This window comes from Zea mays, chromosome 5, assembly GCF_902167145.1.
Source record: "Zea mays cultivar B73 chromosome 5, Zm-B73-REFERENCE-NAM-5.0, whole genome shotgun sequence".
NCBI classification, from domain to species: Eukaryota; Viridiplantae; Streptophyta; class Magnoliopsida; order Poales; family Poaceae; genus Zea; species Zea mays.
This window is the reverse complement of record NC_050100.1, coordinates 103,860,953-103,880,227: the sequence shown is the minus strand read 5'-3', so window position 1 is coordinate 103,880,227 and position 19,275 is coordinate 103,860,953. Positions and strand designations below refer to the sequence as shown.

General features: G+C 41.9%; 2 protein-coding genes across 4 annotated transcripts; both read left to right on the top strand.

The window, feature by feature from the left end:
• Positions 1 to 1,845: 1,845 nt before the first annotated feature.
• Positions 1,846 to 9,346, top strand: LOC100279229 (uncharacterized). 3 transcript variants are annotated; one of them, XM_008645215.2, is made up of 12 exons: positions 1,846 to 2,088; positions 2,532 to 3,153; positions 3,279 to 3,384; positions 3,592 to 3,691; positions 3,770 to 3,875; positions 6,478 to 6,568; positions 6,647 to 6,788; positions 6,917 to 7,064; positions 7,173 to 7,282; positions 8,151 to 8,307; positions 8,384 to 8,509; positions 8,610 to 9,346. In XM_008645215.2, exons 2-12 carry the CDS (start codon positions 2,749 to 2,751, stop codon positions 8,748 to 8,750), a joined length of 1,632 nt encoding a protein of 543 aa, XP_008643437.1. In that variant the 5' UTR covers positions 1,846 to 2,088; positions 2,532 to 2,748; the 3' UTR covers positions 8,751 to 9,346.
• Positions 9,347 to 11,970: 2,624 nt separating this feature from the next.
• On the top strand, positions 11,971 to 13,083 carry LOC103626765 (basic leucine zipper 8). The gene has a single exon (XM_008647135.3). The coding sequence runs from the start codon at positions 12,425 to 12,427 to the stop codon at positions 12,929 to 12,931; it is 507 nt and encodes a 168-aa protein (XP_008645357.1). The 5' UTR covers positions 11,971 to 12,424; the 3' UTR covers positions 12,932 to 13,083.
• Positions 13,084 to 19,275: the final 6,192 nt, after the last annotated feature.

Here is a 19,275-nt window from a genome sequence, read left to right as displayed (position 1 = left end):
AAGGGAAAGATAATGTTTCTAAGGACGAAGGTTCTTAATATCTAACATTGTGTTGCCTTGTTTTCGATTCCTCACAGCAATTGAAAACAAGTGACCAACAGTTGGTGCTTCATTACTAGCACCGTTTGAAACAAAGAGTTTATACTACTGTACTTACATGAATACAAATATGAATTTGATCGAACTTTGTGCTTGTATGACCGATGCATTGAGTTTTTGGAGATCTTCGTTGCATCACTAACTTTTTATGTAGGGTGGTTGGCTGAGATACATGAGGATGTTGGTACAACGAGCACCTCCTCAAGCGGGCATTTTACTAGTTCGTTTAAGTACGATAGAATGTGTACGTCAGCCAGATGCAAAGCTAGAGGGTGGTCCACAATGGCGAAGCTAGAACGAATTAGAGGAGGGTGCAAATACATTGAGGGTGTATATATAGTAATAACTTATAGGTCGTGCATATATGGTGAAAAAATGATCTAAATCACTAGTTTTTCAAATTTTCGTGGGTGCATGTGCATCCACCATCTTCTACCTAGCTACGCCCTTGGTGGTTCGTGTGGGCCACGGATCACCCTAGCTCAAAGCACATTAAACTATATATATTCGATGTAAAACATATTACTTCTAAGCAATAATTTCGTTTTATTTATTTGATGTGTCTACAATGGCAATGCAACACATCACAACATCAACTAGTGAAGCTAGCGCATGGGCATACAGCCGCACCAAATGGCTATCTGATTCTAGAAAAAATGCACGGTAGTGCTCCAAGCAGATCGAGCACGACTATACCTCTCACGCGTTCTAGATTCAATACGACATGTTGCATGCCCGTTGTCTACGTCAAGATGCTTAGGCAAAAGAAGGTTGTGTTCGCTGTGTAGGTACCGTAAATCTTATCAACAACACATGATCGATCATTCTCATACAGCCGTACGTGCATGTGCACTATATGGTTTATACTTTTTATTTTAAATATGCCTTTTATTTCAAAGATGTTAGATGATGGTAAGACCTTTTTATTTGACCCTATTTTATTTTGGCAGCGTATGTAGTGTAAAAACTATTATAGTGCTAACATGCTAACATCAATTCTTGTCTGTGAGATCGACTATATATGTTTGAGTGCAATCCCACCTTTCATCGGACTATTTTCTAAAAAAACCTTACATTTCACCATAATAGGGTGCGCCGTCTAGATGGAGTTGCACTCATCCGTAGATGATGGATCCGATAGGCAAGATTTGATATTAGACATATCACTCTAATGGTTTTGTTGCACTTAAGTTGGACCACCCATCACTAAATTCCTAGCGTCGGCTAACCACGTTGACTTACCGACGTACTTAAACTAAATACGTCAGACTATTAGAGTAATAATGTAAGGTTCCTGGCCGACGTTCTTTTAACGGTTTCCTGTAGTGCATGATCTAAACACAAACCAATGCATAAATTTGTCTTATTTATAGTTACCATGATGCCTTTTTTCTATTGTTGGTACACATAAGCACATTCCAAATGCGCATGTGACAACTGGAGTGGTAGCTCTAGAAATTTCTAATGAGCAAGCACAAGTTAGATTTTCACATGGAGTCCACAAAGGGCAAAAATAAAGGAAGCAAAGTTTGGTGCCGCGTTTATTATCAAAAAATGAATAGAATCTGATGTTTAAGTATTTATAAATGAAGGGTAATATTGTAGTAATTTAACCTACAAAAGTTGAAAATGAAAAATATATTGTTCATTTTTACATTGGTGAATTGAAGCGAGGGAAACATGTGGCCCGAGCTTCTCGATGCTCTTTGAGCCCTACTTCCTCATTCTTTTTTCTTGCATCCACCTATTCTATTTCTAACCCGAACACACTAACTCTATTTATAGTTAGTTTTCTCCTTCGTTGTTGCTTCTTTATTTGTCCCTGCTTTTTCAAGGCTAAGTGGTCCTTTAAGCCTCTTTTCTCAATCACATTTGTTCTTACATCCCGATTTTCATATGGTATGTATCTCATCAATTGATTGGATTTTCGCATTGAGATATGCATCAAGATCAAAAATCCTATATACATTTGCAATTGATTTTCATATGGTATGTATCTTTTTCCTTTCCATTCCTACATGCTTCCTGGTTTGGTTCATGAAAACACAGAATGGATTGTCACTTTTCCGTTTGCTACAACCCAAAGTAAAACACATTAAAAAATCACTGTATGCTATGCATTTGCAATGTCAAAGTACTCAGCAACATTGTCTATAAATCATACATTCATAGTTTTTTTAGAGTGAATGTAAATGTAGAGTTTTGGTAGAATATTCAAAGGTGACAGATCTATATTAGTTATATGAACAGATAAAATATGGGTTTGGAATATATTTTTTGTATAGTGGAAAATCGAAATGAAAGATGCAAAGATCGGTGATGGTAAACTAATGCATGGCATCATGCTGTTCTGTGTGGTTGTGGAAGTCCCCGTCCATTGCGCTTGCGCGCTACACCGTTGACCCGCGCTACGCGTGTTGCTTGCCACGCAGGCTATGATGGATCGGACGGCGCAGACAGAGTCGAGATCCGTGGAGCCATCGGGTAACTAAACTCCCCCGCCACCGCGTCGCGCCACGCCCACGCCCGCGCGCTCGCCTCGCCTTCCATTTAAACCAGGCCGCAGCTTCCCCCGCGCTTCCTCACGGGTTCACGCGCCGGAGCGGATCGGCAGTTCAGGAGAGCGCTCTGAGTCTGAGGACGTACAGGATGGTGGAGGCGCCAGCGCCGTCGGATCTGAGCGCGGCGGCGCAGGTGAGCGCGCTGTCGCTGCAGGTGGATCTCCTGCAGCTGCCGCCGGAGGTGCCCGCGCCGGGGGCGCCCGCGCTGCGCGGCGTCCTCGACCACCTCTTCGCGCACTGGCTCTCTCTCCCCGAAACTGCCGCGCTTCTCGCCAGCCTCGTGCACAAGGCCAAGGCTAGCGGCGCCGCGGCGGCGGGGGCCTCGATGCTGCCCTCCATGATGCTGCAGGGGGGAGCCGCCGTGCCGCCGCTCTCTCCGAGGTCCCCGCGCCTCTCGCGGAGGCCCAGCAGCCTAGGCTCCGGCCCGCCCCACCGCTCCGCGTCGCCGCTCCGCCCGCCAGCCGCGCGCTCCGCCAAGGAGGTCATACCGCAGGTACTGCTCCACGTCATCCGTCGATCGGATCAGACTCATTTTTGTCCAATCTGAATGGAATCCTATTTGATTATTGCCATGAGTGAGTTAGCAATCGAAATTCTTTCGTGTGTTATGTTCGCCAGTTTTATTTTCAAGATGGACGGCCACCGCCGTACGAGGTGAGGAAGCAATGCATATCAACCGTTGATCAGCTCTTCGCCGGCCACTCAAATGGTCTTCGGGCTCCAGGTGCGCCAAATTCGATCTGCATTTTTGTTCTATTCAATTCTTGAAATATTCTGTTGGCTAGTAGTGATGCTGATGATAAGACAGTTTCATGCTTTCCCTCTCAAATCAATTGAAACCGGCAATTGTCTTGATCACATTAGATTGTGATGACAGGTGAGGCACTCATCTAATAATTTTCTTTCGGTGTCTCTTTTGGTTGCACAACAGAATTTCGGATGGTTACCAGGGAACTCTGCAAACTACCGACATTCTTTACTACTGTTCTCTTCGACAAGATAGACAAGGAGGGCACTGGATTCGTGACAAGGTAGTTGTTGGCAAAATTTGATTGTCCTCTTATACAAAATTATTGTATGATAGACTTAACATACTTCAATTGATCCAGGGAGGCCTTCATTGTTTTCTGGGTGAATAGCAATTTGATGAGTATGGATAGTGCAACCCAAGTATTCACAATTCTGAAGCAACAGAATCGCAATTACCTCGCAAAGGTATACATCTCTTGTTTCTCTAAGAACATCTCTAAAAGACTAACCAAATGGCTCATCAAGCTAAATTTTAGCTACTCAACAGTAAAATAACTCTTTAACAGACTAGTCATTTACGTCAAGTTATCCGACTCTTCAAATTGGTTCTCTCACTGATCAAACTTGGCTAGCCACCTTTACTAACCAAACTAGATAAATAGTCTGTTGGAGTGAGATGGTATATATATATATATATATATATATATATATATATATATATATATATATATATATATATATATATATGGTAGGTATAACGGGTGCCCTGGGCTTCCAAATAGTTAAAGAAAGCCCAGGCCGATCACCCCTGCAACCTGGTTCAACCCAGCGCACCGACTAGATCAGTCTGTCGGTTGCACCATCCGCGCCCACGTCTGTGCGCGCAAAAAAAAAAAATACATGCATGAGTCAAACATGTTCCCTTGCATACGCGTAAATTTAGGAAAGATATGTGTGACGGTTTCTATTTTTAAATGCTTTATTTTCTCCATAAATTTAGGATCGATGCAACAGCCATGCAGCTAAACTCGTAAGGACCATTTTATGATATATACTGCTACTAAATATGCTACCATGTGTAGATAATTATGCAATTCGGTATACTGCGTAAAAATCTGTTACCAGCTGCATGCACACGAAATTATGATGAAAATAATGTGCAATGAAAGAAAATGAATTACATGCATAGAAACAAAACATCGCATTTAATGTTTTATTTCCTTCATAAATATAGGATCCCTCCAACAGCCATGCAGCTAAGCGCATTAGAACTAGTTTATGATATATACTGATACAAATTATACTATACGGTGTAGGTATTTATGTAATTTCTTACACTGCGTAAAAAATCTGGCATGTTGTTCACTGGTGGACGCATCTCCGGGTGGAGCGTAAAAACCTTAAGTTTTGAGCATAAAATCCCTCAATTATAGGCGTAAATACCGAGTCAATGAGAGGTTGATAGCTCTAGTAGGTTGTTATTACGATCCTATTTTTATGACAGATCTGAAAAACATGGCAGACGCATGCATGCGGTTTCTATTTTTATACAGATCCAAAAATTATGGCAAAATCGTGGGAGTTTCCATTGCATACGCGCAAATTACGAACAGCATAAATAAAGAAATTGCCTTTCCAATCTACATGCAGTAAACTGATATACGAACTCCATGTTCAAGCATAAAATCGTACAGTTTTTAGCGTAAATAATACATGTGGTAGTCATAAAACACAATAATCGAAAAGAAAACTGTGCCGGACCGGAGGATGTCACGCGCGACCATCGCTGCGCGCATCTCGCGTCTTCCGTGACGCCGCTCGCTCGAACATCGCGCCTCATGCGTCGTCGTCGCTACTCGCACGTCGACGGGCGTCGCTTGCTCGCTGGCCTTGGAAGTGCCCCCTCCTCGGGGCTTCGGGGACGCCGCCGCTTGCCCACACAAGGGCCCCGCTGTCGCTCGCCCTCTGGATCGGGGAACCGCCGCCACTACTCCGGATCAAGGAACCTTCGCCACCGCACGTCGAGGTAATGTAGTTGCGGCCACCGGCCTGGGAACCTCCGCCACCGCACAAGGGCACTGCCGTCGCTCGCCTTTTGGATCGGGGGCCGTCGCCGCCGGCCTGGGAACCGCCGCCTCTACTTCGGATCGAGGAACCGCCGCCACCGCATGTCGAGGTCGGGGAGCCGCGGCCACCGCAGCCACTGCCCGGGGGTCCACCGCCACGCGCGCTATCGGGCAACCGCTGTCGCTAATGAATCAAGATGGGGCGTGGAAAACTGATCCCTAGCACTACGGATTTTCTTTTATAGACGTCTGGACCTGGTCCGGCTCGACCGAATTGCACTGTCTGGCCTGGGCTTCTTTTAGTTATTGGAAGCCCAAGGCTCCTAATATACAATATATATATATAATATATATATAAAGGGTATATAAAGAGTCAAATAGATAGCTAAAAATGAAGATTCTTTTGGAGATGCTTTAAACATCGTGCAGTGAAAGACTCAATGGGTTATTTCATGAAAGCATGTTGTGGTTGATCACTGTTGCTGATGGAATAAGTCATGTGGTTTTCGTGTGGAGGACAACATATCTATTTTTTTGGTGTGGAGGACAGTCCGCACAGCATCTCTGCTGTAGGACAGCAGCAACAACAGTCTTTTGACTGCAAGGATAGCATGCTGCACAGTAGCAGTCTTTGACTGCAAGGATAGCGTGCCGCAGACATCTCCTTTTCCATTTTTCAGCTTTACGAGGACAGCAACTTGCTGCGGTTTTCTTTTGACTAGAGTACAACAGCACCTAGTGGTTAGTGCAGTTTGTAGGACAGCATATTCACATCTCTAGTAAGCATATGTTGCAGCCCCTTGGGCTATAAATATGTATCTCAACCATTAGACGGATATGACATTGTGTAGTATTTGAGAAAATAAACAGAAAATCACCCCAACTCATAATGTCATCCTCTCGATGAGAGTAAAAGTCTTGTTGCTTACAGTTGCTCTTCTCTAATCAATGCTTCATAATGATTGATTGGGTTCAAAAAATGATTGATTGGATTCATTTAGGAGGATTTCAAACCGATTCTGAAAGACCTTTTGGACAATCATCCTGGTTTGGAGTTCTTAAAGAGCACACCTGAATTTCAGGAAAGATATGGTAAACTTTCTTTGACATGCTATGTTATATCAAATCTCATCTTCTATTTTCTTTGGCTTATACAACATTATTTGTCAGCTGAGACTGTCGTGTATAGAATATTCTATTGCTTGAATCGAATTGGAAGTGGACAGCTAACACTTAGGGAGCTGAAGCATGGAAATCTACTCAGTGCACTCAGGCATGCTGATGATGAAGAAGATATCAATAAAGTTTTAAGGTGACACCTTCAAATCATGTTCTAACAGTTCTGCTCCTTTGTATTTTCTCAAGTGCAGTTTTTCTTCAATGGAACCCTAAGCTTCCATTATGCAACACACTGAACTTCTTGTTTGTGTTTCCCTGTAGGTATTTCTCATATGAGCATTTCTATGTGATATATTGCAAGTTCTGGGAGCTGGACACCGATCATGACTTCTTTATTGACAAAGAAAATCTTATTAAGTATGGAAATCATGCATTGACATATAGGATTGTAGATAGAATTTTTTCAGAGGTTAGTTTTCCTTCTTTTTTTTTGTCCTACCAATTTCATTTTCTTTGAGTTATCATCAGGTTCATTTTATTAAGTGTATGTTGATAGTTTTAAATGGATATATGGTAGGTTCCTAGGAAATTTACAAGCAAGGTTGAAGGGAAAATGGGCTACGAAGATTTTGTCCATTTTATATTGTCTGAAGAGGATAAATCATCAGCGCCAAGCCAAGAATATTGGTATGTTGCTGATGTTTGGTCCAATGCCTTCTCTAAAATTGATCGATGCTCCATCTTCAATGTACTATAGTGTTTATGTTTATTGCACTTCCTATCATGAGCGCTTATGCACCAGTTACTATCTTATGATTTCAATGGATATTCATATCATGCAACCATTGGAATCGTCTCTGTATAACATGTCTAAAACATAGAGTAGATGGTGCTTTTTATTATAGAACTATCTTTGTTAAAGTGATATTTTTGAAAGAAAAATGTTAAGTGATGAGCTCATTATAAGATATCAAACTAGTCAACACAAAGAGAAAGGCCAGTAGCACGAAAAAGTCTCTTACTTTGAACAGAGTAACTTCAACTACAATAAATGTCACAGCTATACTGGCTATTGGTTTCATTGTCATTCCATCCGGGTAGAATTCTTCATTAATGGTGCTTCAAGCAAATGTTTCCTTTTTTGACAATTTGGACTAAGAAATGAATTTGTGGTTTTGGAAACATTAATCAAATTTTGGTAGAGCCATAGTCAACTTGACCCTCTATTAACACTAAGAAGTGAGAATGAATATAGAAAGTACAAAAATTACCCCCGCAGGTCGAGTTTTTTTTTAAGTGCAAAAATGTATTCCTACTAGGAGATCAATTCTAAAACGAGAAGACATATCTATATCTGTTAGGGTAGCCTTTGATCCTCAACCTAAAACACATCAGTCTAAACTGTCATGTGAATTTGATTTGCTTGCCATTTTGGAATGGTGGTTCTAAGATTCAGTACAAGCTTCAACTAAATCCTAAAATTTCTTATCCTCCAACCAAGCCTGTAACATCCAAAAGTTCTCATATTTTTTTCTTGGTGACACCATCTCTTCAGGTTCAAATGTATAGATTTGGACGGCAATGGCATACTTACACATATTGAACTACAGTTCTTCTTTGAGGAGCAACTTCATCGCATGGAGTGCATGGCCCAGGAACCTGTTCTATTTGAGGACATCTTGTGTCAGCTCATTGATATGATTGGACCTGAGGTTGCCTTTAGTACTTTTGTGCATTTCCATGTTATAGACATTTTATGCTGAATATTATGCATTAATTTTGTTCCAGAATGATAGCTATTTGACATTGAAAGACTTCCGAAGGTGCAAACTGTCTGGACATTTCTTTAACATTCTTTTTAATCTGAACAAATTTATGGCATTTGAAGCTAGGGATCCATTTCTCATCCGTCAAGTGAGCCGAGTTCCTATTCATGTTATAACACCCATTGATAATCTCATATGAACTGTTTGTCACTTGTAACATCTCTGCTTTCCCCCCAATCGAAGTGCAGATGCGTGAAGAGCCATCATTAACAGACTGGGATCGTTTTGCACGAAGAGAGTATGTAAGATTGGCGATGGAAGAAGATGGTGAAGATGCTTCCAATGCTAGTGGAGATGTTTGGGATGAGTCACTTGAATCTCCTTTCTAGATTGAAAAATACACTGGGAAGACATACCAGATATTCACATGCAGCCCTAATAATCAAGTCAAAGTCATGAACAGTTATTTGATATATTATCTTTACAGAAACTATAGTTGAGGCAGCTGCATGCTTGCTGGCACCATCCAAATTTTGACCGGAAGCAAAGACAGATAATCCCACCTAGTTTGCTATGGAGTCCATTTTGTTCTTGGTGACAGTGAGAAGTTTTGCCACTTGATCCATGATATGATCCAGTTTTGCTGCTAAACTACAACAGATTGATTCATGGCAGCAACAAGAGAACAGCATCTTGTGATTATTCCGAAGGCACATCCAAAGCCTAGTGACAAATAAGAAGATGAGCAGGGTCCTTGCAGCAGATGCAATCATCATATGATGGATAGTGAATAGTTGGCGTCATAATTTTAATTTTCATAGTGTCTCGATTAGGTGTGTCAAAATTTTCTTTCTTTGTTGTACTTTATTTAGCTTGTAGTCACATGAACAATGAGCTGAAATACCATATCACAGGTTTATTGTCATTTTCGTCACACACTGCTCTATTTGAAGTGTAATACACAGGTGTTCTGAGGATTCAAATAGACCAATCTTGTGCAAATGTTAGTACTGTACTATATAATAGTGATACCGAAGAGTAACATATGAGATCAACGCAACTCCAAACCATTGTTTTGAGCTGAAAGGATGTGTGGATGGACCTCCAATCGGAAGTGCAAAAACTGTCTCTGACAGTCTAGGCTATAAAGCAAATGCTACACCCAGCAGCGCTGCACTAGGCAAATCAACCGGTACATTTTGACCAGCTTTTGGGCAGAATCAGAAGCTTTTCTTAACTACCGCCTCCTTTGGTAGACACATTATCAGCCTAAGCAAAGCTTTTGTTGGATGAGTTTATTAATCTGTCGACATTTTTGCATCTTTACATCAGTGGTTCATTGTATTTTCAGGGAGAAGGACCGGTGTGGAAAAGGACGCCGGGCGGTCTGGTAGGCTGGGCTAGGAAAGCATAGAAAGGAAGAGCATACTGGCCTTCTTCCTAAGCAAAATAAAGGGCAAAGAAGGGTGGATCACTCGGTCGTCTTTCCGACAACGGTGGAAGAGAACCCTCTATGGGTGTAGCTAGGAAGGTCCATGGACAGCAAAACGCTACCTACTGCGATTGAGCAACGCGCGCTGATGAACATCGAGGTATACAATATGCTTTGCCTGATGTGAACAGTCAGTGTATCGCTTCTCCCATGGGTCATGACGCTAAGAACCGTATCGAAACAATCCTAGTAAGAAACTTAATGCCACTCATGGATTTTATCCTGGATATCCAAAGTTGATCAGCAACAAGCACATGCATCGTATTTGTCCTCTGTGACAGAGTGTATGAATTATTGATACAGATCACTATAAAATAAATTCTCTTTTAATAAGCTAAGAAGAAGGGGACCCTCTCCTCTCCTCACATGCAGAGTTTTCTTTTTAGAAAAAAGAATGAGAGTCAACCTACTGATCCTTTTATTTCATAATAAGAGAACATGAGGCCTCATGAACCGTTACAGGCTACTAGAGAATAAGAAGAATGTGGAAAATTATAGTGCTTTGGACTACATCCAAGCCTCACTGCCTTCAAGTACCCACCAACATTTGTTTTTAATAAAGTGATGCTTTAGTTAAATTAATCACAAGGACAATGACAGGATTCAGCATTGCGATCCTATCATCCCGTTCACTTTCTAGAATCCACAAAACCATTGTATGGTGTAATGGCGGCATGCAACGCAACAACACAAAATGCTGCACATTCGAGTTACACATATACTAATTTGCAATCGTAGCAAAGAGACAGGTGCATCTAAAGTTCAAGGCACTAGCTACTGTGGTGGCAAAGGTACTTAGCCCACAAATCACACCCCTATCCTCCAATATCAATTGTATAATTAAATGATTGTCCAGATAGCTTAAAGGACCTAGTAGTGGCGTCATCGTAAAAGCGCTTTAGTCAGCTCCTTTAGGGGGGCGCTGAGGTGCTCAAAAATTGCAAAGTATGGACGGGCCATGCTAATGGTCTCTAGTTCCCTCACTCAAGGTGCTTAGCCTTGTAGGAGATGTGCACTAGCCGACTAGGACCTGGCCAATCCAAGTCCCTCCTGTTCTGGCAAATAAATTCCAGTGTGGTGAAAGTATACTTTCATTTCAAGGTGAACAAGCTAAACATGTCACACAAGCAAAACTAAAGTAACAGAACAGACAGTGACAAGACAAGGTATATATATGCAAAGTAGACATTCAAGGGAAACCGTTAATGATCATAATTTATCGGTGGAACAATGCGTGGTGAAGAGAAATGAAGCTAATCTTCAGTATTCCTGATAGCTATATGAAAAGAAAAGGATGGTGCACAGAAAGAAGACGGTCAACAAAAGTCACTAATTATTGCCTTTTGGTTGACAGCAACATAATATATATATGATTGTTAGTCGCTAGTCTGTCGGAACAGCAACTAGTTCTTCTATCGGCAATTAGACACACGCAAGTGTTTTCGTAGGAATTTGAAACGTTCTGATCAAACAATCATTGACACTTTAGGTGGTTTTGTTTGAAAAAGCTTTCAATAATATTTCAAGGCTACCATGTCCATGTGTAGAATAAGAATGGGCCCATATATTTGTGTGTGTTTCAGCCTTTCAGGCGACTGTCCAGACGTGGTTGTGCTTGCGCGGTTGTGCCCGACAAAACTGAAGCTGCTTTGTAGCTCAATTCTAGAGCTTACCAAAGAATCACAACTGCTTAGAAAAAGCACGGTATCAATTATGGTTTTAGGCAAAAAAAAAAAAAAGAGCTACAGTAAGAAATAGCGTGAAGATTTGTTTATCAAGCAGTTCTCAAGTCATACGCAACCTGGGCTGTACTGTAGTGGACGAAACAATCACCCCTCATTTAACTTAAAAGCACGGTATCTCGACTTGAAAGGGCACACTGGATTGCAATACATGGCTGTATATGATTGCAATGCATTATTGTTCACTGTAAATCTGTGATGTTACTTGAAAGTCCTAAATGGCTGGCGCGCGCGGTTCTTTCCGTTTCTTCAAAACCAAAGCTCCCTGTGTTTATTTCCTGTTTGCAAAATGCAAATGCATGAACAGAGGATGTACTCATGTGATACTTCTGACCTAGCTCTTTTCTCCCCCCAGGTAGTCTCACTCACATCACATGCACGTTTGACGGCATGATTTAACTGCTGGTGCTTTGCATATTGTGCCTAGCTAGTACTAGATCAGAGCAAAATAGTTGTAACTTTCGACAGAATTTCCGCATCGAAAGGCGTTTTTTTAGAAAGCCCTAGCAGCTTTCCTCATGACGCTGACGCATTTGCAACAAAATGCCAACAAATGGCTGTGTCTGATAAATCAAGACGATAATCTCAAGCGGCCACAAAGTTAGAAAAGCATATTTTGCTTACAGCACAGGTGGGTCAGTGTCTTCTCCTTTAGGGGCTAGCTGCGTGGCTGGCTGGTTTTCTTGCGATTTAAAAGGAACACTTGCCTGCTCATCCTCCCCCCTCCATCCATCCAGCACACTCCTTTTGCAATTGCAGTAGAACACCACGTACTGCCTCTTCCCTTCTTTCTCCACATTGCAAGCCACCAAGCCTACTCCATTCAGAGATGCAACAAAACTGGGCAGCCGATTTAGCTTGCCTCCCTGGCTTGGACTTGGGCAGCCTTTTCCTACCACAGAATGACGATCCTATGTATGATTTCAGCACCTTCGACATGGTCGATCTCGACCCATATCCGTGCAGCTGCAATGGCAGCGTTACTACTACCACCGTCAGCTCAGTGTCTGCCGCGGCGGCGGACAAGCATCAGGAGAGGCGTGGCAACGACGTCGAGAGGAAGAAGAGAAGGTTAGCGTCGAACCGTGAGTCCGCGAGGAGGTCGCGCGTGAGGAAGCAGAGGCGCCTGTACGAACTCTCATTGCAGGTCGCCGAGCTCCTGGGCACCAACCAGAGGCTTCTGGTCGAGCTCAACCATGTGACCGCCAAGTATGCTCTCCTGGCTCGTGAGAACGCCAAGCTCAGAGAAGAAGCTGCTGGCCTGCAGAGAAGACTCAGCGAGATGGAACTGATGGGAGAGGCCGAAGCTGCAGCCCTGAGCCCTGAGGTGGCTTAGAAATGCCGTGCTCAGTAGCCCTGTAGTAGTACTGTTGAGTACGTAGGTAAAAAATACTTAGTACTAATTTCGGTGGTGCATTTGTGCAAGGAGAAGGAGCATATATATATATATATATATATATATCAGCATATAGGAGATCACTTGCTGTATCTATATTCTTTCATGATATGAGTTAGTAAAATCTAAAATGAAGCTCTAGCTAGCTGCAACATGGCAAAGCATGATTTGTTTTTTTTTTCCCTCCCCTTGGTATAGATCTGACGAGTTGATTCGGGGCATTTCAAGGCAGTTTATATATAACAGCACTTTCCCTGGGCATTATTGGGTAGCTTTGCCGACAGGCTGACCTGCTTACCAGAATTTCTGCCGGTTCGATCTCTGTCCGTGTTGGTGTGCATAGTCCAAATGGCAAACATGACTAAAAAACATATGAGAACCAAGAGAAATTTTGTCATCACCATCTGAAACCTCAAGGAACGACTCGTCTGCGGAGCGAGCTCCAAAGTTCACTATGCAGTTGAAATCGTCTGCGGAGTGCGGAGATGCCGGCGGCGACGCCCCGGGAAGCCGCGGTGATCCGTGATTAGGATGTGCCCGCCATATGGGCCTAGACGCTTTTGACCGTGGTCACTGGCCAGAGAAAGCTGTGTGGGCCTTACGCCTTGGTCTCGGTACGAGGAAAGCGCTAGGTCATCCTGGTCCGCCGCAATTTCTTTTATCCCCATTCCCCAGCGTAGCATAGCATGCTTCTTTTCCATGCCATTGTCCATTGGATGAAAGGACTCACTCAGACGCGGGAAACACAGAAAAAAGGCATGCGAAACCTGAACGGGCTTAGAGTTTATAATTGGAACTCCAGAAAATTCATCAGTTCCTTAACGAAGGGCATGAAGCGTGAAGAGAAGGGAGGCTCCTACTCCTTTATGAGATCTCCCAGTTCTGCAGAATCCACTGGGCACTGCCATCAGGTCTATTTTCTCTCGAGCATTCAGTTGCATCTACACCTTTTGCTACTGTACCTCCACTGCCGGAGCCAATGCCTCCACTCTATCAATATAAGGTTTTGTTAGGTCACAGCGCCATAGTAAAAATTAATTAGGGCTAGTTTGGGAACTCTATTATCCCAATGGTTTTTTATTTTTCCAAAGAAAATTAGTTCATTTTTCCTTAGAAAAATAAGAATCCATTGGTAAAATAGAGCTACCAAACTGCCCTTAAAGCATCAAAGGAGCATGGGAAAAGTGGAACAGTGGAAGACAGAACCGGCTACAAATGATGAAATCAAGGAGTAGCCATTTCATTTTTTTTAATGGTGAACATGATAAAAGATTCTTAAATCTACCCAAAAGGTACAAGGAGAGGTGAAGCCAGACAACAAAGTCATTAGAGTCATTCTACTAATCATCATCTAAATACACTAGCGCTAACAGTACATTTTATAGGAGTCAGGCAGTCAGCTAACCCCAATGAGATCACGTAGCTCCGCCCTTGGACGCAAGGCAGCAATAAAATACTCGCCTTGGTAAGGTTCAGCCAAAAAATACACTAAATGGCTTAACAAAAAAGTCCCTTTAACACAACACACCACATCATGTTTAAATGTCTACACATATTTAACTCTTTAGCATTTTCAAAATTTCAAGATGGCGTCCAAATAAGATAAATATGGATTAAAACAATTGGATATGTACAAAATTAGCAAATGCATAATACTGATATTTTGCTGCAGGGTGCCAACGCAGAATCCTGATCGCCATGCAAATAAGTGATGCCGATTTGTGTCTGCTTCTTGAGTGATAGCCCGTGAAAATCAAGCGATAAAATGATCGGAGAAAAACTATTTCTTCGCGGTCCTTATTCCTAGGCATGTTAAATGATCTAATTATTCAAATAGGGTCCATTGGGAAAGCAGATAACAGTACAAAGGGAACTTAAAGGATCATCATGTCACAATAAAGATAGCACTGATGGCATTGAGGACCTCAAAAAAGTTGCTGAATCTGAATAGATAAATCAAAAGTGACTGTTTGGTGATATGATGATTTTCAACCTAAAAGCTAGGTGATTTAAGTTAAGACTTTAGGATGCTCCAAAGCAGATGGAGCTTCAAAAAAGAGTAATAATGGTTGTTTCTCTAACAGATGCTGCAACCATGAGTTTCCAACTACATTGGCATACAAATTGTCACCAGTTACCCCTTTTCAATTACAAGGCACACTGTAGAAAAAATTGGTCTGCAAGCATCCAGTAACCACCACAGCTCCTCATAACCACCTTTTGCTAGGTTGTTTGATAACAATTGTGGTTTGCTGCTCATGCATAAGCCTTCTAAATCCTTGGTTCCTTAAAAATGTTCATTTTTGTGCTTTATCCAGTTCGTATATGATCTTTTGGTGGACTTATACGCAATGCAGGATGCACTGCTATGAAAAGGGCATAGCTTGTACACTTTAATTTCAGGCATAGAAATAATTTCAATCCAGTAACATACCAGAGCGCCACCAGTCCTGCTCAGAGTTTTTTTTCTGGACGATATTTGTCGAAAATTCTGATATATTGGTTGTATCTGTGGAGTCTGATTTTTTTTTCATGTCGGCCAAAAATGCGTTCTCCAGTCCAAACATTGCTCGTGCCAGCCAATATACCTCCAGCCCCTCAAAACCATAACAAAAGAACCCATTCCTCATTTTTCTCATCCAGCAGCTCGATGAGAGGAGCCCCAGCGACGACGATGGCCGTTATCCACAACGACGGCGAACTGCTCGCCCGGAAGCTGTGAGCAACGAAGATGGGAAGGAGTTGCCAGTAGGGCCGTTCCTAACTTTTTAGGGGCCCGGTGCGAAATCCGAAATAGAGGCCTCATCCACACACAATATATATATATATATAATATTCAACGTATACAAATTTTAATGCACTATTTTCAAGTTTATAAGATGACAAATATAAAATATACCAAAAACACATACTTGTTATCCGATGTCATTAAAAATATCTTCTAACATTTTGTGATGCAAATCATCGCTTATACCATTAAGATCAATCACATCCAACAACTTCTTTTAGATACATATAATCGCCAAACCATTTAACCTCTCTTAAGTCATTGTTAACCTTAAATAGTTCAAAAAATATTTCAAGTTTAAAAATCTTCTCTCCGTCGATGCAACCATCATGTGTATAGTAAATAATATTCTCTCTGTATTAAAATAGAATTTATTTTGCTTCTCTAGTTGATTCCTCATCATCTAGTTGAATATAGACATAAAGATCAAGAGTTAAAACAAATACTATTTTAAAACGAAGTGAATATTATATAAGTAATTGAGATATTTGTTTAACAATCTAAACGAAACTGATCAATAGTGCATCGCTTTTGCGTATTTATGTCTAGGGTAGATATGCTTAGCGGGAAAAAAGTGCTAACATCCAGTAGCTAGAGGGGCCCTCTGTTTTTGGGGGTCCGGTGCGGCCGCACCCGCCGCACCCCCTCAGGGCCGGCCGTGGTTGCCAGCGTCAAGGGCAACAGCGGGAAGCTCGGTGGATGAAGCTGCAAGCCAAGGTGAGCGCCGTGGAGCGCGGAAAAGGATCCCGAATACAAAATATATTGGGCCACGGTGGGCCTTGTAAGCTGATCGTTGTGAGGCCGAGTGGAACGGTAGCCGAGGAGGCGTGTCGTGGAGTGCAGCACTCGTGGCGCAGGACTTGAAACCTCTGACAAAACTGAATGGGTTATGCAATAACAGAAACACAACACTACCGTTCTTCTGTTCTTCTTCTCCAAGTATCTTCTTCCCTTCCGTTCTCTACCTACTCTCACGAAGCTGTTAATAGAAGCATGGTGTAGCACAACGGCAGCCTGCGGTGCTGGTGCTGTTGCTACTGCTTGTCAATTCGTCCGAGGCAAAAGGCAGTGGCGCAGGTGGTGTCCAGCAAATCTTGTATATGATCGTATAAAACACCGTTTTACACTACTGTTAGTTAAAATAGGAGATAAAATACGATGTGATATGAGAGCTGCTAAAGATAGCTAGAAACCTGAACTCCCCAATTCAACCTTTTCCTTCATTTTGGCCTTTCTGCTTCAACACCAGCTTTTTCTCCAGTGTTAAGGTTCCTTTTTTTCAACTCAAGTACTTAATTTGTAGCCTCTTCAGGGGAATGTATCTTTTCACCAAATTAAGTAAAAAAGGAACCTTAATCATTGGGGAATGTATCTCCTTTTTTCTCCTTAATCTGTAGCCTCTTCAGTGATTAAGGTTCTTTTTTCAACTCAAGTACTTAATTTGTAGCCTCTTCAGCTTTTTCTCCTATTTTGAGCAAAGTGATTATGTAAATGTATCTTTTCGCCAAATTGTTTGTATGTTAAGCAAAGCTCTATGTAAAAATGACGATTTTTTACCTGTAGCTATAACAAAAGTGATCTCAGTAATCTGTATGGGTTTGGGCACAACAGATTTCAAACAAGAATTTCATATGCTTGTCAATGATTGGAATTGTTACTTTTTCCTCTTCATGGGAATGAATGCTTATTAGCTAAATTAGTGTTAAATGCCTACATCATTTTAGCAGCTTGAGTACAGACTGACTCCCTTTAATTGTTTCGAGTTCCTAGATTAGATACTCATACTACGTACTAGTAAGTGGCAAGGGCAAAGAGAAGACCATACTTGATAGTGGTGAGTCATGTAGTGAAGCTAGTGGGTTGTCTAAGTCATATGTGGTTACTAAAGAAGGTTCATCTATTTCACAAAATGTGATAATATCTCAAGTTTCCTCCATTTGTGTGGTTTTGTTGTAACAACAAATCATATTTTTAGGAAAATGATAGAATTTAAAGGAACAATTAAGGACCGATGGAGCCATGGCACTAGAAGGGGTAAACTTGGCTAGAAGTGTGGATACTGTAGTATAGGCCAAGCAAGCGGAAGTATTACACATTTGATCTAAGGGAGCATTTTTGTGGATTACAAGGTAATGTGAAGCCATGTCTCAATGTGCCCTTTGATGTTGAGGATATATTGTTGGAAGAAGTAGTATTAAGCCAAAAAAGAAGAGGGATATGAGAGAAAATCATCTATATATTGAAAAAGCTCTCATTGAGCATGATTATAAGACACCTATTGCTAGCCTTGATGAAGAGGCACAACTTGAGATGTCAATGACGAAGAGGCACATTTTTATTATGAAGCTTAAACTTCACACAAAAGTTCCCTTCATCAATTCCTCCAATATCACACACATCTAAGTTCACTCCTAAAAGGATACCTCCCGAATGCCAAATATAATTTCCCCCCACACAAATTCTTTAGAAAAGAGTCATGGAAGGACTTACGGACCGTCTCTCATATACCATTGAAAGAAAGATTTTGTTCCTGACACACCCGGTATTAGAAGGTAAACCGAATGCGAACCATGTACGTGCCAGGATCAGAAATTCACGTACACAGCGATTACATAAATGACCCATCATAGCACAATACTTCGAATTACAATAAAGAGTAAGTAATAATTTTAAAGACTAGAGTCATTTACATCATATAAATCAAAGTACACAGAATTGAAACGTAGCCAACGTAAACAACCCACCACAGGCAGCTGACTGAGGGAGGTCGCTAGCCTAATCCTCGAACTCGTCGATGTCCTGGAACTCCTGGAGATCCGCCTCGATGCCTTCTTTACCTGAGCATAGATTACATCAAAGGCAACCTGGTGTTTTGTGAAAGCAAGGGTGAATACACATCAACGTACTCAGCAAATGTCCCGTTTGATTGAAGTGGAGTAGCTTTATGTGGGGTTAAGGTCAAGCAGTTGCTTTTAGTTGGTCAGGTAATTATTACTAGTAGAGAGCCAGTTTTTAACATTAACCCAAGTTGTTAACCCAAAAGTACTACTTCCAAACAGAAAGAATACCTGAAATCATAATCATAATTGAAACCAACATTATCTTCATCATCATCTGGAAACAAAGTAGCCCTAATCAATGTGTCTCTAATCCATGGAGCTCCCTTGGCCGCTCATAACCGCGAGCACGGCTGATATATCAGTTTCATAACACTCTGCAGAGGTTGCGCACTTTACCCACGAGCCGTGATTCCCTCTCTAGCCCGGGCTTGCAAGACCCTTGTTCACTCCCGAGGTGAATGGTCAGGGATTCACTACGAAGCCTTTACAAAGATTCCTTGAGGCTGTAGCCGCCCATTAGGTTTCCTAAATGTACCGCACTCCTCCCCAAGGGGCAATCCACCCTCGGCAGAGCGAGCCACATACACCGAGCCCCATTGACGGCACGACGGCGAAGCGAACTACACCTCAGTTTCTCTAATTAATCAGCTAAGGGC